The sequence below is a fragment of the Octopus sinensis genome, linkage group LG30 (assembly GCF_006345805.1).
Source record: "Octopus sinensis linkage group LG30, ASM634580v1, whole genome shotgun sequence".
Lineage (NCBI taxonomy): Eukaryota > Metazoa > Mollusca > Cephalopoda > Octopoda > Octopodidae > Octopus > Octopus sinensis.
The window spans coordinates 10,834,428-10,852,103 of record NC_043026.1 but is presented as its reverse complement, the minus strand read 5'-3'; the positions used below and the strand labels follow the sequence as shown (position 1 = coordinate 10,852,103).

Here is a 17,676-nt window from a genome sequence, read left to right as displayed (position 1 = left end):
ACTTCACCAACTGCATCCACACAACCACGGTTATTTCACAGCCTTTATCATATAAAATCAATTTATTCTAGAGAAGAATAAATAAAAGATAAAGGGTAGAGACCCCCTTCGGTCATGAATGACATGGGATTGCACCTAGATAATTGCCCTCTGAGGCACAAATCTGGGCAAGGTTGTTTATGGAAGACCAGCAGTCGCCCATGCATACCAGCCTCCCGTCTCCATGCCACTGATGTTATTTAACCCTGTAGTGTTCAGATTACTCTGTTAAATGTAATACTTTTTCACTCAAATTGTTTTGAATTAATCATGCATTATCTTATAGCTTTGAGAGGCTAGATATCGCCAGTCTGAATATAAAACATGTAGAATATATTGGGCCGGATTTGGCCGGTTTAAACAGGTATTTTCAAGTTAAAGGAAAGCAAAGGCTGATACAGCTTGGCACCAGTGACGTCACAACTCATTTCTAAAGCTGAATCAACTGCAGTGATGTGAAATAAAGTTGTCTTGCTCAAGAATACAACACACAACCCAGTCAGGGAATCAAACTCATGGTTGTGAGCCTGACGCTTCAACCACTGAGCAGCAATATTGAGAGAAAATTTCAAGTAAAACCTATTTTATGAACTCAACCATGTTCTAAAATAAGTCAAAATGTAAGCTACTATAAATTGGCACAAACTTTCCGGACAACCCAATATATTCTGCTGTTATGATTTAGAATAGTGGGGCTCCATTTCTTTTTACGGGTCCCTTTGAGTCCTATTTTACTCAGATTGACCCTCATAGCCATGCAGCGTTTTTAAAAAAATCCTGTTATATTTTTATAATTTAATATTAGGAACTGTATTTAAAAAATTGTTAAAATATTTTGTGTATTTCACATAAATTTCGACAAAATCCTTATAGACCTGGTTGAGAACCATTGGCTTAGAAAAACATCCAAGTTCTTTGGATGGTCAGAATTGGATTGTGTTTATTCATTTAAATTGTTAAAATATTTTGTGTATTTCACATTGTACAACACTTCCAATGAATAAACACAATCCAATTCTGACCATCCAAAGAACTTGGATGTTTTTCTAAGCCAATGGTTCTCAACCAAGTCTATAAAGATTTTGTCAAAATTTATGTGAAATACACAAAATATTTTAACAATTTTTTAAGATACAGTTCCTAATATTTAATTATAAAAATATAACAGGATTTTTTAAAAACGCTGCATGGCTATAAGGGTCAATCTGAGTAAAATAGGAATCAAAGGGACCCATAGCCCCACTATTCTAAATCATAACAGCAGAATATTTTGGGTTGTCCAGAAAGTTCATGCCAATTTATAGCAGCTTACCTTTCGACTTATTTTAGAACATGGTTTGAGTCCATAAAATAGGATTTGACTACACCTCTATTTAGAGCACAGTTTAAGCTATCTTTTCGTGGAAGAAGGTTTGTGTTCCTATAACCTGTGTTAATTCTGTAACCTTTTAAAATGGAAGATAAGAAAGTTCATTTTCGGCACTTGATGCTTTGGGAACCAGACAAAATTTGCTGCAGCTCGGCTGGGATGTGTTACCCCACCCTCCATATTCACCAGATATTGCTCCTTCGGATTTCCACTTATTCAGATCTCTGCAGAATAGTCTTAATGGTAAAAATTTCAATTCCTTGGATGACGTAAAAAGATACCTTGATGAATTCTTTGCCATGAAACCACCTCAATTCTGGGAAGAAGGTATTTTCAAGTTAAAGGAAAGACGAAGACGCATTGTGCAACAAAATGGTTCATATTTGATTGATTAAAAATGTAATGGCAAGTATTTATTGACCTTTTTCTTTCCTTTAAAAATTGGCACGGACTTTCTGGAAAACCCAATATCTTTTATAAAAAATGTCTCAAACTATTAAACAACACAATTATTGACTATACAAATATGTCTGCATTCTTTATTATGTGAATAGCATATAATATATACATTTGTTGTAGTTTTTAGCTAAGGAAAGGATCAGTTTAAATCAGATATCGGTCAACAATATGTTATATTTATTTCTTGACTACCCACAAGGGGCTAAACATAGAGGGGACAAACAAGGACAAACAAACGGATTAAGTCGATTACATCGACCCCAGTGCGTAACTGGTACTTTATTTATCGACCCCGAAAGGATGAAAAGCAAAGTCGACCTCGGCGGAATTTGAACTCAGAACGTAGCGACAGACAAAATACCGCTAAGCATTTCGCCTGGCGCACTAACGGTTCTGCCAGCTCACCGCTCTATTAATGTTATATTAAGGTCAATGTTCTTCCATTCATACTGTTTAACCCATGCCAGCACGGAAAACAGACAACAAGTGATGATGATGATATTGGTAGACAAGTTTACAGTTTAACACTTTTGTAATCAGATTAGTCAATCAAATGTAATACATACTTATGAAGACAACTTCTGTTGTCTCAACACAAAACATTGTTTATTAAGAGTCGTCCAATCAATGGGCACAATTCTATCAGGTGATGTTTTTCACACCTACATCATTTATTTAAGCTTATGCCGATTCATTTGAGGGGACACTTAACCCTTTAGCATTTAAACCGGCCAAAAGTATTCTGCCTGTTTTATGTTCAAAATGGCCAGATCTGGTCTTTCACACCAACCCTACAAAATCGTTTTAAAAATTAACAGCTACCTCATCAAAATCTCAAAGCTACAAGATAATGCATGATTAGTTCAAAACAATATGGATAAAAAAGCATTAATTTTGGCAGAATAATGCAAACACTAAAGGGTTAATTGACTCTGTCAGCTGACATTAGATATACATTGACTCATTGTTGTGGATTTACTCTTTACATCTTAGCATGCTTACAGTGATACTGATGGTTCATTTTGCATCATGGACAATTGAAGTTACAGTTCGCCTTTTTGCATGTGGGTTGAGAATGGCTACAATATTTCTTCATTCGTTAATAAAGTTATAATCTGAGCACAATATTTTTATTCATCTTACACATTATAACATTTATTCACTTTCTTTTGAGTTCATCATGCATTATCTCAAGCTTTGAGATTTTGATGTTGTGACTGTTTTAAGAATGATATTATCAGATAGGTGTGAGAGACTGGATCTGACCAGTTTGAACATAAAGGAGGTTGAATCTTGGGGCTGGATATGATCAGTTTAAATGCAAAAGGGTCAAAGGTTTCTCTCCAGTATGTATTTGTTTATACCTTTTTTTACTTATTTGACCATTTCTGATGATTTGCTATAACTCTCACAATAGAAAGAGCTTACTCTACCCTGAATGTCGTCATGGAGCAAAAAGAAAAAAAAAAAGAGAAATGGTTTAATATTACCCACAGGAGTGGCTGTGTATAGGCGTAGGAGTGGCTGTGTGGTAAGTAGCTTGCTTACGAACTACATGGTTCCGGGTTCAGTCTCACTGTGTGGCACCTTGGGCAAGTATCTTCTACTATAGCCTCGGGCCGACCAAAGCCTTGTGAGTGGATTTGGTAGACGGAAACTGAAAGAAGCCTATCGTATATATGTATATATATATGTATGTGCGTGTTTGTCCCCCCAACATCGCTTGACAACCGATGCTGGTGTGTTTAGGTCCCCGTAACTTAGCGGTTCAGCAAAAAAGACCGATAGACTAAGTACTAGGCTTACAAAGAATAAGTCCTGGGGTCGATTTGATCGACTAAAGGCAGTGCTCCAGCATGGCCACAGTCACATGACTGAAACGAGTAAAAGAGTAATATTTCACAAGAAATCAAAAAGAATCATTTCCAATACATCTCATATGATAAATCTTCACCAATGTAAACTCATTGGTTGAAAACAAATCTAGATTTGTTAAGAGAACAATTTCTCATGTTTCATAGTTAAAATGTTTCTCTCCAGTTTGCATTTGTTTACATCTTTTTGACTTTTAATCACAAATGATTTCCCACAAATTAAATAAAGATTGGGTTTTGCTTCTTTTGCAAGTTGTTCAGTAACTTTTACAGATGAAATGTTTCCTACATATCTCAAAATGATGAGGTTTTTCTCCATTGTGATTCTGTATGGGGAGTACAAGACGTGTACCACGAGTGAAACATTCCCTACATATTTCATTTTCAGCCTGTGTATGTGTTTTATTAAATCCCTATTACCAAAGCATTCCCCAAACATTTCACACCGAAACAGTCTTTCTTCAGAGTGGATATGCTTTCTCTCTTTTACTTGTTTCAGTCATTTGACTGCGGCCATGCTGGAGCACTGCCTTTAGTCGAGCAAATCGACCCCGGGACTTATTCTTTATAAGCCCAGTACTTATTCTATTGGTCTCTTTTGCCGAACCGCTAAGTGACGGGGACGTAAACACACCAGCATCAGTTGTCAAGCAATGCTAGAGGGACAAACACAGACACACACATACATATATACGACAGGCTTCTTTCAGTTTCCGTCTGCCAAATCCACTCACAAGGCTTTGGTCGGCCCAAGGCTATAGCAGAAGACACTTGCCCAAGATGCCACGCAGTGGAACTGAACCTGGAACCATGTAGTTGGTTAGCAAGCTACTTACCACACAGCCACTCCTGCTTGTGGACAATACATCTCAAATATACAGAGAAGGACTTCCAACATATTTCACAATTTTATGGTTTCTTCTCCAGAGTGGCTTCTGTTGTGCCTGTTTAAATTATTGTTGCTGGGAAAAGACTTACCACATATATCACAGTGGAAAGGTCTTTCCCCAGTGTGTGTTCGTTTATGTATAATTAAACTAGCATTACTAACGAGAGATTTCCCACATATCTCACAGTGGAAAGGTTCTGCTCCTATGTGTCTACGTATGTGTTTTCTTAAATTACCATTATCAAGGAAAGATTTCCCACATATTTCACAATGGAAAGGTTTTTCCCCAGAGTGGATACGTACGTGTCTCTTTAAAGAACTTTTATCACCAAAAGATGTCTCGCAAATTTCACAGTGGAAAGGCTTCTCACCCGTGTGGATACGCTTGTGGATAACGAGGCTCCCACTAACAGAGAATGATTTCCCACATATATTACAAGAATACAGTTTTTCCCCAGTGTGTCTACGCTTGTGGACAACAAGATTAGAATTATCAGAGAAGGATTTCCCACAAATTTCACAGTGGAATGGCCTCTCTCCAGTGTGACTACGTATGTGTCCCACAAGCTTAGAATTTTCAATAAAACATTTCCCACAGATCTCACAATGATATGGCTTTTCTCCAGAGTGGGTTCGTTTGTGTCTTATTAAATGACCAACATCAATAAAACGTTTCCCACATAATTCACAGTGGAAAGGTTTCTCCCCAGTGTGAGTCCGATTATGCATATTTAAACTACTTTGAGAAATGAAAGATTTCCCACAGATGTCACATCGATATGGTTTTTCTCCAGTGTGACTGCGTTTGTGGGTTACAAGATGAGAGTTCTTAATGAAACATTTACCACATATTTCACAGCGAAAGGGCCGCTTCTTCTGATGTATTTCTTTATGCTTCAAAACTTCAGGTTCTGAAGAGAATGTTTTCTTACAAACATCACATCTATATTCAGTAATATTTCCCTGCAACGATCTTTCTTTAGAAAATGTTTCGTTATGTACAGCTCCCTCATTTCTGCCCGTCCGTGCAACGTTCTCCATATTAATTCTCAAGGAATTCTCAAAAGCTGAAAAATGTCTTTAGATATAATCTACCGTCGCTCACTTCGTCCTTTTCGATATTGCAGATCTCTGCTTACAAGTGGGGAATATTTCCAAGGTAGATACATTTTTCTACTCACTGCTAGAATGTTCCTTCATGACTAATTTACAATTTAATGATGTTCTGTAGTCCATAAATATACGCGTGGTAACAAACGTTCTTATGAGATAGGCATCGTTCTACAAGTTACAAAGGCGGGATCAGTCAGGGCATCTGTAAATAAGAGAAGGTATAGTAGTGTAAGATCGATGTAAAGTGAACTATTTTGTTCTAAGGTGACAATCGAAGGAAAGAGTCTTTCTGACTTGAAGAGGAACAGAAAAATTAAGAAGGATCAGAGTAAAAGATAATAATTAGTTACTGGTTAATTAATACGAGATAATTACAATACATGATATAATTAGATTAATTAGCTACAAACATATTCAGAAGGCGGTGTCGTTCAAAGCTTTTCTGCTTCGTTTGAATGACACCGGTGACAGGTGTAAAGTGTCCCTAACATAATCTGATATATTCAGAAACAGCTTCATTTTATATTAATAAAGACCCACATCGATCATGAATGACCATGAGATTGCACATAGAAAGATCCAAAGTTGCCCTCAGAGGTGCAAGTCCTGGCAGGGTTGTTTATGGAAGACCTGCACCCGCCGCGCATGTATACCAGTCTCCCCTCGCTACGCCACTTATGTTGTCCACGGGAAAGGCAATGGTCGATACAGCTTGGCACCAGTAACGTCGCATCTCATTTCTACAGCTGAGTGAAATAGAACAAATGAAATAAATGGTCTTGCTGAAGAACACAACACACAGACCAGTCTGGGAATCGAACTCACTACCTCATGATTTAACCACTGAGCCATGCACCTTCACTTTATGTTAATATGCTCCTTGTATCGAGCCATTGTGAATAAAAAAAATTCTCCAGTAATTTTCTTTCAAATAAATAAAAATGTTTATGTTAATTTAAGAATTTGCCAGCAAAATCTTATAAAAGAAAAAAAATGAAAGTAAAAACAATTCTCAAAATAGAAAAAGACAAAAAAATGAACAAAATAATTTAATGATTTCAGCAGTATTTGAACGTAATAAATTATGTTAGGGACACTTTACAACTATCACCGGTGTCATTGAAACAAGGAAAAATTGAATCTGTTTGTAATTATTTCAGCTAATTAATCTATTTATATCATATATTGTAATTATCTTTACTCTGATCATTCTTAATTTTTCTGTTCCTCTTTAAGTCGGAAGAACTCGTTCCTTCGATTGTCGCCTTGGAACAACATTGTTCACTTCTATGCGTGATAAACTTTCCCGATTTATTAAGACTGAAAGTGCACACATTTTCTTTCTCCTACATCGATTTTACACTGTCGTACCTTTTCTTGTTTACAGATCTCTCCACTATAACTTGTAGAATAATGCCAATCTCATAAGAACGTTTGTTACCAATCGTATATGGATGCTCTATATTTTATGGACTACAGAATAATTAAATTGTGAATTAGTCAGTAAGAAACAGTGTAGCAGTGAGTAGAAAAATGTATCTACCTTGGAAATATTCCACACATGTAAGCAGAGATCTGCAATATCGAAAAGGACGAAGTGAGCGACGGTAGATTATATCTAAAGACAATTTTCAGCTTTTGAGAATTCCTTGATGATTAATATGGAGAACGTTACACAGACGGGCAGAAATGAGGAAGCTGTATATAACGAAACACTTTCTAAAGGAAGATCGTTACAGGGAAATATTGAATATAGATGTGATGTTTGTAAGAAAACATTATCATCAGAACATGAAGTTTTGAAGCATAAAGAAATACACCAGAATAAGAGGCCGTTCCACTGTGAAATATGTGGTAAATGTTTCATGAAGAAGCCTCTTCTTGTATCCCACATACGTAGTCATACTGGAGGACGATCCTATCACTGTGAGATATGCGAGAAATCGTTTCTTTCGAAACATGATTTGAACAGACATAACAAAGGACATACTGGAGAAAAACCTTTCCACTGTGAAATTTGTGAGAAATGTTTTCTTTTTAAATACGATTTAAACAGACACAAGAGAACTCATTCTGGAGAAAAACCATATCATTGTGAAGTGTGTGGGAAATCCTTCTCTGACAGTTCTCATCTTGTAGTCCACAAGCGTAGTCACACTGGAGAAAAACCATATTCTTGTAATATTTGTGGGAAATCATTCTCTGTTGGTGGGAGTCTTGTTATTCACAAACGTATCCACACTGGAGAGAAGCCTTTCCACTGTGAAATTTGTGGGAAATCTTTTCTTTGTAATAGTTATTTGACAAGACACAAACGGACACATGCTGAAGAAAAACTCTTTTCTTGTGAAATTTGTGGAAAATTCTTTATTAATAATTCATGTCTTGTAAATCATAAACGAATACACACGGAGGAGGAACCCTTCCACTGTGAGATATGTGGGAAGCATTTCATTAAAAACTTTCATCTTGTATCCCACAAACGTAGTCACAGTGGAAAACAACCCTTCCACTGTGAGATTTGCGGGAAATCGTTTTTTACTAAAAATTGTTTAGACAGGCACAACAAAACTCACACGGGGGAAAAACCCTTTCGTTGTGAAATCTGTGGGAAATGTTTTATTTCTAAAAGTCATTTAAATTTGCATCACAAAACACATACTGGGGAAAAACCATATCATTGTGATATATGTAGTAAATCTTTTCTACATCAATATAATTTAAACAGGCACAAGAGGACTCATTCTGGAGAAAAACCTTATCATTGTGAAGTGTGTGGTAAATCGTTCTCTGACAATTCTTCTCTTGCAGTCCACATGCGTAGACATGCTGGAGAAAAACCATATTCTTGTAATATATGTGGGAAGTCCTTCACTGTCAGTACAAGTCTTGTTATCCACAAACGTATTCACACTGGAGAGAAACCTTTCCACTGTGAAATTTGTGGGAAATCTTATGTTGATAATAGCTATTTGACAAAACATATACGTTGTCACACAGGAGAAAACTCTTTTCACTGCGAAACCTGTGGGAAAAGTTTTATTGATAATAGCAATTTGATAAAGCACAAACAAACACACACGGGAGAAAGACCTTTCCACTGTGAAACCTGTGGGAAATGTTTTACCCGTGATTTCAGTCTTGTTGTTCACAAACGTATTCACAGTGGAGAAAGACTTTTCAATTGCGATATATGTGGAAAATCTTTTCGCACTAACAGTGTCTTGAAAACGCACAAGAAAACACATCCCGGAATGAACCATTTGGACTAATTTTAAAGGCACATAAGAGAACCATCCGAACGTGGCTGTTGCCAGCACCGCCCCGACTGGCCTCCATGCTGGTGGCACATAAAAAGCACCATCCGATTGTGGCCGTTTGCCAGCCTCGTCTGGCACCTGTGTAGGTGGCACGTAAAAAAGCACCCACTACACTCACGGAGTGGTTGGCGTTAGGAAGGGCATCCAGCTGTAGAAACACTGCCAGATCAGACTGGGCCTGGTGCAGCCTCCTGGCTTCCCAGACCCCAGTTGAACTGTCCAACCCATGCTAGCATGGAAAACGGACATTAAACGATGATGATGATGATTTATAGATAGCCAAGGGACAAACATTTTATCTTCATAAAGTACGTTGGAAGTCATTCTCCTTGTGTTCTTGTCTTTATTTAAGAGAGACTATTTGATTAAATCTACATGTTTGTTGCTTGCTGGACTTGCTATTATGGCAGTAAGAGAGAGAGGAAGGGAGAATATATGTACTTCAGGAGAGAGAATAGTTTTTATGTTGGAAAGTTTTTGTTTTTTCCCAGTGGAAGGCAAAAGAGGAAAGCATCCCTGTTTTATCATAAGTTCCATTATTGTTATCAAAATATCTATGGATGGTCCAATTTTACCTTTATTAACCTTTTAACATTCAGATTAATTCAAGATAATGTTTTTTTTTTGTTTTTTTTTGTCTTATATCTTTAAACAAGTCCATCTATGGTCATTTAGAGTTGAAATTAATTGGTTTCTTTCTTTTTATAGAAAGGAAGGAAAGAAATGACCAAGAGAAAATATTTCATTAATATATTTGAGAAATCCGTATACATGAATTATAAAGTTGTTTATAAATGAACTAGTTGACCCCATGGTGGCTAATTGTAGTATTTTATATATAAATAAGGTACAAAACCAAGTTTTAGTTTAATAATTCTTTTATTACCAAATTTATAATATACCTTTCAACTGCAGTTGTTTTATATTCTTGATATACTCAGGCAATAATTATTTTCTCTAATGAGTTTGTATAGGTGTGTGTGATTGTAATAATTATTTTTAGCAAAACAGATTGAATATGGATGGTAAATCAAATTAATACACTTGTCAATGTCATCTGGTGGTTGTCTTTTGAGATGTGACATTGATCGTTTGTTACTGAAAGAATGCTGGTTCACACATACAAACATTCACTTGTACTTACACACATACATATACTCACAGAGTTGAAACGCTGTTTGAGTTTTCTTTTCAGCATTGAATGTTCACCATCCCATTGCACACACACACAAACATTCACATACCTCCTTTTTACATACACAGACATATACTCACATAGAGTTGCAATGTTACTTGATTTCACCATAGAATTTCCATCATCCCACTACCAGTTTGCCATCACCCCTTCCTTTCTCATTCATACGTTGTGATGGAGAAAAACACAAGAGTAGATAAACACTGGTCCAAAAAAGTTAACAGTATTTTCAATGTGAAATATGTGGTGACTTGTTCTATGTATAGAAAGTCTACACCTGAAGTCTCAACATGTGAATACAGACTGGAGATAGAAATTGTCATTTTGAGATATGTTGGAAATGATTCTCTGAATTGTAGTTCTGTAAATCACAAAGACACCCAAGACGTTAACCCTTTTTGTTACCATATTTATGTTGAAATAAAATGTTTCAGTGAATTTTGAAAATGATAAAGCATTTAGTAAAAGAACTTTGTTGTTTTTAATTAGCTGATGTTTGGAACAAAAACTATTTGGTTGTCATGAAAGTTCTTGCGGTTTTTAACCTTTAAATTCAGATGCTCACATCTCAGCTCAAACAAAACTTTATTAATCAAAATAAACACCATCAGAATCAACACACTTTTGCCAATGCGAAACAAGTTTATTTATGCCGGTAGCATAAAAATCCTGTGTTCTGGTGGCGATGAAGGCATGTTTGGCATCGTCTTGGTTTTTGAAGCATTTCTCACATAGGAAGTTGTCGAGATGCTTGAAAAGGTGGTCGTCGGTAGGCGAGAGGTCTGGTGAGTATGGCGGATGAGGCAGAGTTTCATAGACCAATTCGTTCAACTTCTGCAGGGTGAGTTGTGCGACGTGCAGCCGAACGTTGTTGTGAAGAAGAATTGGTCCTTTTCTACTGACCAATAATGGCTGCTGTTGTCGGAGTTTCTTATGCATTTTATCCATTTGCTGACAGTACTTCTCTGCCGTAATGGTTTTGCCTGGATCCAAAAAGCTGTGAGACCAGCCACAGACCACCAAACAGTCACCGTGACCTTCTTTTGGAGCAACTTTGCCTTCGGGAAGTGCCGTGGGGCTTTGTTGGCATCCAACCACTGAGCTGAGAGTCACCAGGCGCTTACACTCTGTTGTGTGTGCATACTGACATTACACATCTAGCAGATCATACTAGCTTCATTTAAGTCTACATAGGTCCTCAACAGTCATGGCCCATGTTTCACTGCTGTGTGGCATGGCAGTTCACACACATGCATCATACAATCTACCTTTCATTCTGAGCGAGAGGCCCATTGTCACCAGCAGTGGTAGGAGCTTTCTGAACTTTGCCCAGGCTATTCTTATTCTTGTGGCAATGCTTTCAGAACATGATCCAACTACAGACTTGATCATCTAGGTAGTGGAAGCTATCAACTACTTCTAGTTTCTTCCCCTGACGTGATGGATCTGTTTTCTGAACATCTTAGGTGTATATATATGTATGTATGTATGTATATGTATATATTGTTGTATTTAGGAATGGTCATTTTGCCAGTTTAGCCAATAAAAACACCCGCACTATATATTTAGTGTTACTTTGCTTCAGTGTTATTTATTTTTTACATTAATCTTAATCTGATTTCGGCCAGAGTTCTTTCGTCTAAACTGGCAAAATGACCATTCCTAAATACAACAATATCTGTTTCAACACACAACTTCACATAAAAAATCTTGCACAACAAATATATAAACGTATATATATATATTTATATATATATATATATATGATGGCTGGAATTGCATTTGACCTCTCTGGCTGATAACTGACGAAGAATTGGCGACCTATGTTTTCTGTCCACCTGTGTATTTAGTATATGTTCGTTTATTTATTTACTACGTTTTTTTATTATTTTTATGATATAGGTGGGTCGTTTTTCCTTTTGGATGTCTTTTATATTTAATCCTGAAAAAAAGGTATATATATATATAAACTAGCAGATATACCAGCCTTGCTCAGGATTAAAATAGCATAGTTTTTTTTATTGTTTTACTTGTTTCAGTCATGTGACTGTGGCCATGCTGGAGCACTGCCTTTATCCAAACAAATTGACTGCGTGATATATTCTTTATAAGCCTAGTACTTATTCTATCAGTGTCTTTTGCCCAACCACTAATTTATGGGAACGTAAACACAGTAACATCGGTTGTCAAGCAATGGTGGGGGTACAAACACACACACAAATATACACATATATATGACAGTCTTCTTTCTACACACAAATATTGTTGACCTTCAGGAACATTGCGCGCTCCAGGACTAACTTATATTTTGCATTTGCAGTTAATTTCATATCGTGCTATTTTCCCCTGATCCTCTTTCATTTGACCAAGATAGCAATTTTTTTTTTTTTTTTACATTTCTTATCTTTCTGATGTCTAGGGATTGATATTGATGTGTATGAGTCTGTTTTCTAGAGAATTGAAGCTGCAAATTTACAATATATTGTCTTACTCATTTTGCCTCAGTGAAATCTGTCTTTTATATGCTCAAAGAGAACAGAATATAATATTCTGATAATAATGATTAGATTATGTGTTATAATGCTTTTAATGCATTTAGGGAAAACCATTTGCTTAGCTGATATATTTTTTTTTAAAGTAGCGAACATTTGTAAAAAATATATTTTGTCTCAACATAAAAAATGCAGTAAAAACACCTCATTTTCCCCCACTCTCTATATGTATATATGTATGTAATCAAATAAGTTCCAACCGGGACCATTCCTTGTAATGTATATCTGTTTCTTTATTATCCACAAGGGGCTAAACATAGAGGGGACAAACAAGGACAGACAAAGGGATTAAGTCGATTACATCGACACCAGTGCGTAACTGGTACTTAATTTATCGCCCCCGAAAGGATGAAAGGCAAAGTCGACCTCGGCGGAATTTGAACTCAGAACGTAACGGCAGACGAAATACAGCTACGCATTTCGCCCGGCGTGCTACTTGTTTTGTATATCTTGGACTATATTCCTCTTATCTTTTAACCCTTTAGCATCTAAACCGGCCATATCCGGCCCAAATATTCCACCCGTTTTATGTTCAGACCAGCCAGAGCTGACCTCTCACATGTACCCTAAAATGTCATTCTAAAAACAATCAATCACATCATTGAAATCTTGAAACTATGATTAAATCAAAACAATGTGAATAACTAAGCATTACTTTTGACAGAATAATCTGAATACTAAAGGGTTAAGACAACAATAGGGTGTTGATCGAAGGGAGTGTAGTTGCTCTTTCAGCAGATCCAGCGACTACATATAATGTAGGCATGGGCAAACTTTTCGAAAAGCGGGCTGCATGAGACATGGCTCAACATCAGGCAGATCGCACCACTGAATAGATTCGATGTAATTTCTTGTTTGATGTGCCAGGCAAAATGTCCGGCCAGCTGTAGTTAATCGGTGATTAACGAAGCATCTCCTTCGTCAAGAGAAGATTTTGCCGGATTAAATTCATCACCTTTTGATACACGTCACCGGTGTCATTCAAAAACAAGGGGAATAATTATCAACAGCACCGACGAATGGCTCTTAATCATATTAATTATATCACACGTTGTTATTATTATCTCTTGTTAAGAGGAACGTTAATGTTTGTTAATAAGATAGGGCAACCTGCATGTTTCGGAGTTGGTGTTCGATCACCTTCAGGATTAAATATTGCATTTCATCGCAGCTTACATCGTTAATTGGTTGTTCCCTATTTTACAGGGCAGCGGGAAATGGCTTTTAATCTACAACTAATTAATGAACTTTCCTCACTTTTCATTTGGACTTTATATCAAACATTCCACTGGTGAGTAGAAAATATATCTACATTGCATCTGTTCCACACTTGTAAACAGAGGACTGATATCTAAGACAAGAAACCGAACCATAACAGATTAACGCACGGACATTTGTCAATTTTTAAAGAATTCCCCAAGAATTGATATGGAGAACAGTGATCATTTTGATACTTCAAACACTAATGTTTTTAGCGATATAGAAACATTTAGTGAAACAGACGGAGATGAGAAACCTGTTTTTAGTGAAACATTTACTAATGAAAGATCGTTACAGGGAAATATTGCTGAATATAGACGTGATGTTTGTAGGAAGACATTCTCTTCAGAACATGAAGTTTTGAAGCATGAAGAAATACACTCTGAGGATAAAACTTACCACTGTGAAATATGTGGAAAATGTTTCCATCAGAAATGGAAGCTGACCGTGCATAAACGTGGTCACACTGCAGAGAAGCCGTTTCGTTGTGACATATGCGGGAAATGTTTTGTCAACAAGAGTAATTTAATCACACACAAACGAATACATACTGGAGATAAACCCTTCCACTGTGAAATATGCGGAAAGTCTTTTATAAATAATTCTAATCTTGTTTTCCACAAACGTAGTCACACTGGAGAAAAACCGTTTCAGTGTGAAATGTGCGGAAAATCTTACTCTGGTAATTCTTGTCTTGTAGTCCATAAACAACTACACACTGGAGATAAGTCCTATGACTGTGAAATTTGCGGAGATTGTTTCAATCAGAAATGTAAGTTGACTGTACATAAACGTAGTCACACGGGAGAGAAACCGTTTCATTGTGACATTTGTGGCAAATGTTTTATGAAGAAGAGTAATTTATCAACACACGAACGGATACATACGGGAGAAAAACCTTACCTCTGTGAAATATGTGGGAAAAATTTCGTTCAGAAATCGAATCTAATTGTTCACAAAATGACACATTCTGGAGAGAAACCTTGGCACTGTGAAATATGTGGAAAAGCTTTTGCGAAATATAGCTGCTTAGATACTCACAAATCAGTGCATACAGGGGAGAAACCGTGGCAGTGCGAAATATGTGGGAAGAATTTTGTTGCTAAAAGTGATTTTACGTCTCACAGACGAATCCACACGGGAGAAAATCTGTGTTATTGTGGAAAGTGCGGAAAATCGTTTATAACTAATGGTCACTTGAAGAAACACATGATGATGCATTCTGGAGAAAAACTATTTAACTGTGAAATCTGTGAGAAGTCTTTTGTCTCCAATAGTACTTTAAACAGACATAAGAAGATACATAATGGGGAGAAAGCTTTTCGTTGTGAAATCTGTGGGAAATGTTTTGTTTCTAACAGTGATTTAAAGAAACATAGAAGAATTCATACTGGGGAAAAACCCTTTAGATGTGAAGTATGTGAGAAGACATTCTCTGATAATTCTAATCTTGTCAGTCATGTACGAAGTCATACTGGAGAAAAACCTCATCCTTGTGATATCTGTGGGAAATCTTTTGGGACGAACAGAAACTTAAAAAGACACAAACAAATACATGCAAACAGAAAGACTTTAAACAGTGGAACATGATTAATCTGAAATCTGTTTCTTTCAAATCTAAGTTTGTCTATCATGATATATACATTGCAGGATGTTGTATCTTGACGAAATATGTTGAAAATCATTTCATTGAATTTTCATCTTTCTTGTTTGCAAATCTGCTCTTGTTTAAGACAAACTCTTCCACTAAATTATTGTTATATTTTGGGTGAGGATGGGATGGGGGAAGAAGAAAGACCATCCCAAAATATAACGTCTTTTTCAAACACATGATTTCACATCAGGACTCTTGCAACACAAATGCATAAACATAATCTTCCACTAAGATATTAAAATATTTGGGAAATCCTTATTTGTCAATTATAATTTTTTTTTGAAATGAACATAAGCTTTATTTAATTACAATTCATTTACTAGGAAACAAAGAAACAGTGAAAGAAAAAAGTGTCGGGAGATTAAACAGCAGAAAGTGGAGAAGGTGAGGGCAACGGGCCACATATCCTCAGAACAAATGGTGTGCCCAACCACACCTCAAGGTCATGACTGTGGTGCTGTTGCTCTGGAGAATGGCCAACAATACTCACTGCAGCAGCCACTCCACCTTATGGGTCTCATTTCTCAGATGAGGCACCATTATCCCTCTTTTGCAGAGGAAATTGATAATGTGTGTGTGTGTGGCGGGGGATGTGAACATTTGAAGTCTTGATAATGACTGGCACAAACTGGCAGGGGCCAATCAGGCCCCTTTATTTAATTTTACTGCTGACAAATGAATAAAAATTGGACAAGAAAAGAAAACTACCATCATCATCATTTAATGTCCATTTTCTGTAGGTTGGATGGTTTGACAGGAGCTGCCCAGGCTCCATGTTTGTTTTAGCATGGTTTCTATGGCTAAATGCTCTTCCAAATGCCAACCACTTTACAGAGTGTACTAGGTGCTTTATGCAACACTACCATGGGTGCTCTTGTGTGGCACTGGCACTCACAAGCCTGCAAGATCAGGAATGCTCAGCTGAAGAAGGATGCAAGAACAACAACCATGTATTTACTTAGCTTAACTTGTCTTCTCAAGCACAGCAAACTACAAGAAGTCTTGGTCCCCCTTGTCATGCCCAAACATCTACAGATCCTTTCTCACCACTTCGTCCCACATTTTCCTGGGTCTACTCCTTCCACATGTTCATTCCACAAAGCTCAGCACTTCTTTATGCATTTTCTGTCATTCGTGTGTGTGGGGGATTATTCTTTGTGAATTAAGATATTTGTACTTGGCAGTTATATATATAAATATGTATATATATAATAACAATTTAACAAATAAAACATATGCATACATACATACATATATGTACATACCTACATCTATATATATATATATATATATATATAAGAGTACAGGACACCACAAATAAACGTAGAACAAAACGAGAAACGAAAACATAAAAACAAACAAGGAAACAGAATTTTTTTAACAACGAAAAAACAGAGTACAAGACAAACAATTCAAGGAATATTCCCCTTCATCAGCTGCCCCAGCATGTTTCGAAGGTAAGGGCAGAACATGATCCGGCCGAAGCAGTCCTTCCTGCAAAAGAATTTTATTTAATTCTTTTGCAGAGGGGTAGAAAAAAAAAAGTGACAAGAACAGGACGTAAAAGCAATACAAATAAGTAATATATATATGTATGTATGTATATATATATATATACATATAGGCTGGTAAAATATATTTGTCAATGCAAATTATGTAAATCCTTCTCTTGTAGTCTGATAATCCACAAACACAGCCTGAAGAAATATATATTTACTGTTATTTGACATAACAGTATTAACTCATTTTACTGTTTGGAAAAAAGAGGGCTTACAGCTTACACATACTTTGTGGAAAATCATTTGAATTTGTGTGCCATCAGTGGACATTGACATATACATAGAGAAAGTGAGGAGATTAATATAGAGAGGATTTGTTGAAAATATGCTCTACAATTAGAAATAACAATGGTCTTCATTTGTCTTTCTTTTGATACTAACCTACTTGAAATG

At 36.4% G+C, this 17,676-nt stretch overlaps 2 protein-coding genes across 13 annotated transcripts; one reads left to right on the top strand and one right to left on the bottom strand.

Annotated features, from left to right (window-relative positions):
- Positions 1-1,920: 1,920 nt before the first annotated feature.
- On the bottom strand, positions 1,921-6,265 carry LOC115226596 (zinc finger protein 2-like). 6 transcript variants are annotated; one of them, XR_005004365.1, is made up of 5 exons: positions 5,107-6,265; positions 4,597-5,022; positions 4,198-4,219; positions 2,285-2,332; positions 1,921-2,037 (listed from the first exon to the last, which is right to left on the bottom strand). XR_005004365.1 is itself a non-coding variant. In XM_036515294.1 (2 exons), the coding sequence occupies exon 1, from the start codon at positions 5,669-5,671 to the stop codon at positions 4,643-4,645; it is 1,029 nt and encodes a 342-aa protein (XP_036371187.1). In that variant the 5' UTR covers positions 5,672-6,260; the 3' UTR covers positions 1,921-2,050; positions 4,637-4,642. The 6 variants fall into 6 exon arrangements, 2 of the variants coding, with proteins under 2 accessions (XP_036371187.1, XP_036371188.1); XR_005004364.1 differs by having other exon boundaries at positions 4,597-5,945; positions 6,150-6,260; XR_005004363.1 differs by having other exon boundaries at positions 4,597-5,945; positions 6,154-6,260.
- Positions 6,248-17,012, top strand: LOC115226399 (zinc finger protein 850-like). 7 transcript variants are annotated; one of them, XM_036515232.1, is made up of 5 exons: positions 6,248-7,473; positions 7,816-8,874; positions 11,035-11,041; positions 13,065-13,074; positions 14,604-17,012. In XM_036515232.1, exons 1-5 carry the CDS (start codon positions 7,396-7,398, stop codon positions 15,658-15,660), a joined length of 2,211 nt encoding a protein of 736 aa, XP_036371125.1. In that variant the 5' UTR covers positions 6,248-7,395; the 3' UTR covers positions 15,661-17,012. The 7 variants fall into 7 exon arrangements, with proteins under 7 accessions (XP_036371125.1, XP_036371124.1, XP_036371120.1 ...); XM_036515231.1 differs by lacking the exon at positions 13,065-13,074 and adding an exon at positions 14,145-14,154 and having other exon boundaries at positions 6,248-8,874; XM_036515227.1 differs by having other exon boundaries at positions 6,248-8,874.
- Positions 17,013-17,676: the final 664 nt, after the last annotated feature.